At 37.1% G+C, this 7,713-nt stretch overlaps 1 protein-coding gene across 1 annotated transcript; it reads right to left on the bottom strand.

The window, feature by feature from the left end:
• Positions 1-2,158: 2,158 nt before the first annotated feature.
• TICAM2 (toll like receptor adaptor molecule 2) lies at positions 2,159-7,469 on the bottom strand. Its single transcript, XM_015819835.2, has 2 exons — positions 7,361-7,469; positions 2,159-3,000 (listed from the first exon to the last, which is right to left on the bottom strand). The coding sequence occupies exon 2, from the start codon at positions 2,950-2,952 to the stop codon at positions 2,305-2,307; it is 648 nt and encodes a 215-aa protein (XP_015675321.1). The 5' UTR covers positions 2,953-3,000; positions 7,361-7,469; the 3' UTR covers positions 2,159-2,304.
• Between the last annotated feature and the right edge of the window lie 244 nt (positions 7,470-7,713).

Here is a 7,713-nt window from a genome sequence, read left to right as displayed (position 1 = left end):
ACTGACTTTTTTTGGGAACAAATCTGAATTATTTTAAGATATACCATTAGTTCTTTTGTTTTAGAGAACATCAGATGCTGGTTTTTAAAAAAAATAAATAAATAAATTTGCTTTTAAATAATTTAAAATTAAATTTGCTTTTCAAAATTATCCTGGCAAAATTATTGTGAAAAAGAAAAAGGAATCAGACTGGGCGAATTCATTTCACAGCTTTCTGCTAAGTCTGAGGAATCTTTTCAAAGTCAGTCATGATAAGGAGTAGGTTCCTAGTTTCATCAAATTCCTCTTAATTTTAATTTGTGCTTTTATTATATTGTAAGCTACCCAATGTGGCTTGGGAAAGTGAGATAGCATATAAATTTAATTAATAAATAGAATCAGCAATAAATTTATAGGTTATGTAAAAACAAATATATTTAATGCTTTAACTTAGTACAAGGCATATAGAAAGGGGGAAACTTTATGAACCACAAAATTAACCAAAAGAGCAAGATCCTTAATTCAGATGGCAACATTATCTGCAAAAATTACCAGACTGTTCTAATATGATTTGTGTTTGATTTTGTGAGTGTAAACCCAGCAATTGTGCCTTATAATTTATGCCTGTGTCTTCTATATTATCAATCATGGCTTATTCAACAAAACAATATTATATTACTTGTTACATTGTATCTTCCTATTCCTTAAAAAATTCAAGATGACACATGTAGCTCTCCTTCTTGCAGCATATAATTATCATCTAATTTTATTCCACAATGACCTTTTGAGGTACGTTGGGTTGAGAAAGAATGATTGATCTGAAGTCATCCATTGGCTTCCATAGTTGAAAGTGGATTTGAATCTGTTTCTCAATTGTAATCAACACAATACTTCTGGATATAATTTTTGAGTCAGTTATATATCCAGTTAATTGTCATGCTATCCAGTCAATATGTAATTAGTATGACTGAAAATGAACACAGTACAAGTATCAATGCCCAATTTCATTGTGATGTATCAATAACTTAGAAACTGAATCACCAATTTGTTATTTACTATGAGTTACAATTCAACTCTGCTCAAATGCAATTTATTGCAGTTTACAATTACATTAAAATGACAAAAAAAGATTAATAATCTTTGATCATTTTAGTTATGAGAAATCCTTAACCAAAAATATTTAATAAATAAAAACAAGAATTGCCAGCAAGCTTTCCCTGACACCTAGGCTCTGCAGAACACAAGGATCTGTCCATATGGCAAAACTTCACAGAACAGGCTTTATAATTCCATTGTGTTCCTTCAAAAATGCAGTTTGTATTTCAGCTATTCCAACAAAAAAATCTTGGAATTGCTAGGTCAGTTTGATCCATGTGGAAATGACATTATTACACTGAATAAAGAGCAGCATAAAAAGAACACTAACATTCTCAACTGGGATGAGGGGAATGTGAGAGACTGTGCCGCTAAGCAGCATTTGAAGATGGAAGACAGATACTATATTTTAAAAGGATTAAAAATATAGTGATACATAGTAATTAACTAGGTTTGCATATCCTACTTAAGCCATAAATCATGATTTATATAAGACTGAGTGGTTCATAACGTAAATCACATTATGTTTTAGTGCAAAGTGTGTGGACTAGATAACAAAAATGTACATTTCTTTAATCCCTTTCTGATGTCTGGTTAAATAGTTAAATATTTCCATGTTCTGAAACAGTACTAAAATCCATAAAAATCTACCAAAGACAAAAATAGGATGAACGTTCACACCACAAACAATGACTATTCTTTAAATCTGCTTTTAATTCTTAGAAAATATCAGGTCAGCATCGTTTCATCATGTCTCGTAGCGATTCCTCAAGGGTTCAGATAGTTGTCTTTCTAATCCTTATCACCTGAAATTCCTCAAAGTGAATATCCTACAAATAGAATGCGTACTCCATTCATGGTCCTATGATCCCTCTCTTCAAGACTTTTAAAGCTTACAGCTAGAATGGTGGAAAACAAGAACTTTTCTTGGTAGAGTTATTCCAGGAGGCTCATCTGAAGAGGACCTCCCAAACTCTTAAGTATCCAAAAACAAAATCAACAAAATGGGGACAGAGTATCACAGGATCTTTGAACAAATAAATTACTTTCTTTTTTTTCTTTTTTTTTAAATGCATTTGTAATGCTAATGTTTTTCCAGATAATGTTTTTCAGATGTGCTAGTATTTCCCATCATTGCCGGTCAGCGTATGCTGGTTGTGAACACTCTATTCTAACTCCAGCCTTTCTGAAAGGCAGCTGGTTAGGAAAAGTTGCTTTCTACCTTTACCACTAAAGGATTTTTGGGGCCACTTCTTTCTTTCTTCCGTACCGCCACACCTTTTCCTGCTGCCTATATCGAGCCTCTTGGAAAGTTTTCTTTACTTGAACAGAAAATCCAGGACTATCTTCTTGCAGAACATTAACACACTGTAGGATGAAAGGAGTCCTTTCCCAAGGGAGTGGTCTATTCCGTGGCCGCATGGGTATCACACTGTTATGTTTGTGTGGGATGGTCAGCGCACCCAAAAGAGAAGTGTAGGATTGGAATTCACACCAAAGGTCTCTTAAGAAGTTTTCTGTCAGCAGTATAATTATCCAGGCAGAATCGTTAATGGCATCAGTTAAATTTTCCAGCAAATGTCTACCACTAGGCATTTCTGCAAAAATGATTCCTGGTTTGATACAATATTCATTTTGTAAGAGGTCTTGGACTCTAATGGCTTCTTCTGTATCCTCCTCAGCATGAAGAATCACAAACCTGTAAAACATATCTTCAGCCTCCTCATCACTGCTGTCTACATCTTGGATGCTAGGATGGTAACAGTTTTCTAATGTAGAGTTTTGGTTAAAGTGGTGTTTGTTTTGACTAGCACACTTAGTCTCCATTCTGTTCTTCAGAAAACAGGGATAAATTCTTTTGGAAATACTATTTCCCATTGTGGCAAACTCTTAGATGTAAAGAGTTAGTAACCTCATTCCTCCAGTCTGTAAAACAAACGGAAAATAAGGAAGTATATTATTATCAGAGTTAACCTGAAAAGAATGTAGGCCAAGGAACATGGGACAAAAGTTATTAAACGGTTGCAAAGGCAAGATTGGAAACAACATTAAGAAGCAAAAGAGAAAACCAAAGAAGTCTTATTTCCAGAGAGAAGATGAGTGCAGAGTTATGAAATCTTGAATATTCCTTCAAGTCTATTTTGTGGAATAAACAGTTTAAAAAACAAACAAACCTTAATGGTATTTTACAAATGCCTTCAAAGGCATTCAAAGTTCTTCTATCTTTTCTGTCAACTTATCTTTGTCAAACATGCACTTTAACTACACATTGCAAGCTACCCTAAATAATAATAAAGCTTTAATAAATCTTATTGCTGATACTGACGAAAGAAGCCATTATTTGAAAGTTTGTAGTGGTTAAGGTTATAGGCTAGAAACTGGGAGACAGTGAGTTCTAGTCCTGCCATAGACATGAAACCAGCTGGGTGACCCTGGGCCAGTCTTACAGTCTCTTGGTTTCTAGCTGAATCCCTTAACCAATCAGGACAAATTGGCTGTATCATTCAACTATAGGAAACTATTAAGAAGTTGTCATTTGCTCCTAGAGAATTTAACAATTTCCTGGCATCAGAGATGGCAGATTTTGTATGTGAGTCAAAGTGAAAGTTGACTTTTTTTCACTAATCCTTCATATCTTATAAAACTGTGAGATTAATGCTTAAAAAGGAGAGGAGAAGGAGCAAAGATAATCTGCCTAATAATCAAAAGAGAAGGCTCAGTTCTTTGAAATAAAATCTGAACAGATTCTTATGCAAACAGAAACACATAATTCATTTAATTAGCTAATGTATGAATTTAATTTGGAATTATGTGTGCTTTCTTCATTTTTAAATTCTTTTTATTTCTAAAGATTTGGTTTCATTAAATTGTTTCATAAAAATTTCCCGGTGTGCAAGACTATATAAAACCATTATTCCTTATGTTTCAGGATGTTTGTTACAATGGATGTTGGACAAGAAGACCCATAGCACTTTACTTTCTGTTTCCCTAGAATTGGGTTAAGCACAAATACCTTGATAAGAGCACTTCAAACTCTTCCATTGAAAAGACTACAATATTGTCAGGTGATTTGTCCTGATTGATGAGAACTGGAGTGCAAAACGGAAAATATGTTTTGTCTCATGTATAACAGATGCATTATTGCTCAAAGTTTGGATGGACAATTCAACAAGGGAAGGACAATTCAACAATCTGACAAAAATGAAATTCAGATAATTTTGGACCAACAGTGTTACAACATACAATGTTTCCAGGTCTACACAGTTGCACTTAAAATACATGAGATCTGTCCCACAAATCAGCTTTAATGAGTGTTTCGTATTAGTTCTATTGTATTATTAGATCTAAGTTGTTTTTAATTTTCATTGTTTTTACCTCCGTCCCTTTTTGGGTTTTTTAGATTTTTGTGTATTTTTTTTGTATTTTGTATTTTTTATCCTTTTAAATTCCTTTGCACTTTCCTTTTTTTACACCTCCTTAGTTTGCTGGTGTGATATAGATTGTACATCACGAGAACTGGCAAAAATATTAATCTTCATTAGAAAGACTTTTAAGTAAAATCTGCGAAAGATAGCAAAGGATCAGTACATGTTTTCCATTTTTGTATCTGTGGTATGTTACTCAAAGTACAGGCTTCAGATCCTATTAAGGAACGAGGGCAAGAAAAAACTCCAGAAAACTGTTAAGATCTTTTTACTAAGTGTTTGGTGAACAAATCATGCATATTCATTCAGGGCTAATGAGTCCAATAAGCTGACACCAATGTTTTCTGCTATGATCTGGAATTCATCTGATCTTATGGATTCCAATGATGTAGAAGAATTCTCTGTGAATATATGGGCTGGATCTTTATCCCTCCTGGCTCATTTGAGGAATGGAGATGAAGAGCTAGATCCAAAAAGTGTCTCTTTGAAATGGGAGTGGTACCCTCATCTTTGACAAAGGCTGTAGCACGCTCTCATCTCAAGGAGCAATCCTTGATAATTTCCACCCTGTCTCTAACCTTTTCTTTCTTGAAGAAAGTGGTAGGCCAGCAAATTCAGAGGACCCTGTGTAAGACAATTTGTCCAGAACCCTTTCAGTCAAGATTCAGATTTGGGCATAGAATTGAAATGATACCACTTGGTGTTGTGGATACTCTACAGCTACGAGGGACTGAGCGGGAAGAAGCTCAGCCAGACAGAGATGTAGAAATCATTTGATTCCAGATTCCAGACTGTTGGACCCAGATTCTAGATTCTGAGCTGTTGCTTCTATCTGAGAATCCGAGAACATGTTATGGTCAGTCTAAGTTCCTGCAATGTATCTCATAAGCATTCTGATTTGTATTACAGGTAGTCCTTCGATTATGACAGCAATTGGGCTACACGTGGATACTTCCAAGCACAGATTGGTGCGAGGTGAGGGCAAATGCTATGAAACATGGAAAGGCTGGCATGGCCATTACAAGGCACAGGCAGGCAGGGGGTTTCAATAGAGTATGAGATTCCCTAGGATCTCATACTCCATAGCAGAACTCCTTGGGGGGGGGGGAAATGATGGGAATGACTTACGGGAGCAACTTGCAAGCTTCTCTCCCAGTTTCCCTGTTGACTTTCCTTGTGGGAAGTCAGCAAGGAAGGTCACAAATGGCCATCCCATGACTACATAAGCATCCAGATTGTGATCATGTGACTGCAGTGATGTTGCAATAGCCACAACTTCACGGTCAGTGTTAAGTTTCCCTCATTTAGCACTATCGTAATTTTAAATAGTTTGAACATATAGTCGTAACTTGAGTATTATTACTACAAATATTACTTATATAATATAGGTGACATTATAGATGATATTACTTAAATGATTATGAAAAAAGAAACAAATAGAATCAGACTTTGTTTGTACTGAATGGAAAAAAACCCAGAAAAAAACAAGGGCAAACCACTTCCACATAGTTGCAAAAACAAAATTTGGGGGAAGCAGTATCTTTATATAATGAGTATGTCTGTAGATTTCAATTTCACTTTAGAGCAGTGTTCCTCAAATTCAGTAACTTTAAAATGGTGGACTTCCATTTCCAGAATTCCCCAGCGAGCATGCTGGGATGATGTCACCAGATAGAGCATCTTCAGTAGATATGTTTGTTTGTTTGTTAAATTTATCTGCTGCCTATCTTGCTGTGGGACTACTCTAGGCAGATTACAATAATACAAAGGAAGAAGTGAAAAGAATGTAAACAGAAAGAAGATAATTTCTTGTCATCTTGACATCTTACAATGTCATCTCTCCTGCGGAAGCTGCATTGGCTGCTAATCTGCTGCCAGGTACAATTCAAGGTTTTGGTTGTCACTTTCAAAGCCCTACATAGCTTGAGACCAGGTTATCTGAAGGAGTGTCTTTTCCCAGTCACATCTACCCAACCCACCAAAGTGGGAAGGCAGGGAATATTGCAGGTCCCCTCTTCTAAGAAGTATATCTGGTGGGATCCAGAAAAAGGCATTTTTTCTGTAGTGATTCCCTCCCTTTGGAACATCATCCCTGTGGAGATTAGATTGGGCCCCAGTCTGACACTCTTTCAGAAGGTCCTGAAAACTTGGTTTTGCCCGAGAGGAACTGAGTGGGATCGAGCCCATCAAGTGGCTTGTTTGATTGATTGTTGTCATGGGAGGTGGTTGAGGGGGGTTATTGTTTTTCATTGTTTATATATTGGGTTTTTATTTTTGTAAGCCACCTACAGTCACTGAGAGTGAGTGGATGGCCATATACATTTTCTTAAATAAATAATAGAACAATAAAATAAACAATGAAAAAGAACAATATTACGGGGCCATAGTAAGAAAAATAACTCAAAACAGCAAACCACAATGTTGCTATCAATAGGTTTGATGAATTCCTGCCTCTTAAACCCGAACCCATCCTTTGTCTTCCCAAGTCATCAAACCATTGCCGTAACTTGCTCAGTAGAACTAATTGGACTTTCGCACTTTAAGAAGTTTGCAAAGTAACACAAGTAGACAAGGAGGGAAAAAAAAAAAAAAGCCTGTATTTCCTCAAAAGCCCACTGCGGCTTTCACAGACCTCCCCAAGCCAAAACCTTCTATTTCAGGGGTCTCCAACCGTGGCCACTTTAAGACTTGTGGACTTCAACTCCCAGAATTCCTCAGCCAGCTTTGCTGAGGAATTAGAAATTTAATTAGACATTAAACGGTTCAGGAATTTGGGATCTTTGCTCGATTACAATATTACACTAATGCTTTCCTCCCTCCTTCCCCCCCCCCCCCACCATCGGTTGCGAAGCGACATTTACCAGCTTCATCGGGCGACGAGATTCCTCGGAACCCGGCGCAAAGTGTATCGTGGGAAACCACCTTCACCCTCAAACCACCAACTCCTCGCAAATCGTCGGCTGGAATGGGCCACACAGCTCTCATCTCGGCTAGGGGAAGAAAAAGAGAAGCGAAGGAGGGGCGGGGTGGGGCGGAGCCGGCTGACACGCTAGATTCACAGGGGTAGTCAACCTTGGCTCTTTTATGACTCGTGGACTTCAACTCCCAGAATTCCTGAGCCAGCCATGCTGGCTCAGGAATTCTGGGAGTTGAAGTCCACGAGTCATAAAAGAGCCAAGGTTGACTACCCCTGCGCTAGAAGCTTGTTCCCTGT

The sequence above is a fragment of the Protobothrops mucrosquamatus genome, unplaced genomic scaffold (assembly GCF_001527695.2).
Source record: "Protobothrops mucrosquamatus isolate PMUCROS unplaced genomic scaffold, P.Mucros_1.0 scaffold996, whole genome shotgun sequence".
NCBI classification, from domain to species: Eukaryota; Metazoa; Chordata; class Lepidosauria; order Squamata; family Viperidae; genus Protobothrops; species Protobothrops mucrosquamatus.
The sequence above is the reverse complement of the archived record's forward strand: the minus strand, read 5'-3'. Positions and strand labels throughout refer to the sequence as shown.

Excerpts from the sequence above, each read along its gene's own strand:
- TICAM2 (XM_015819835.2), bottom strand. The coding sequence starts at position 2,952 with ATGGGAAATAGTATTTCCAAAAGAATTTATCCCTGTTTTCTGAAGAAC.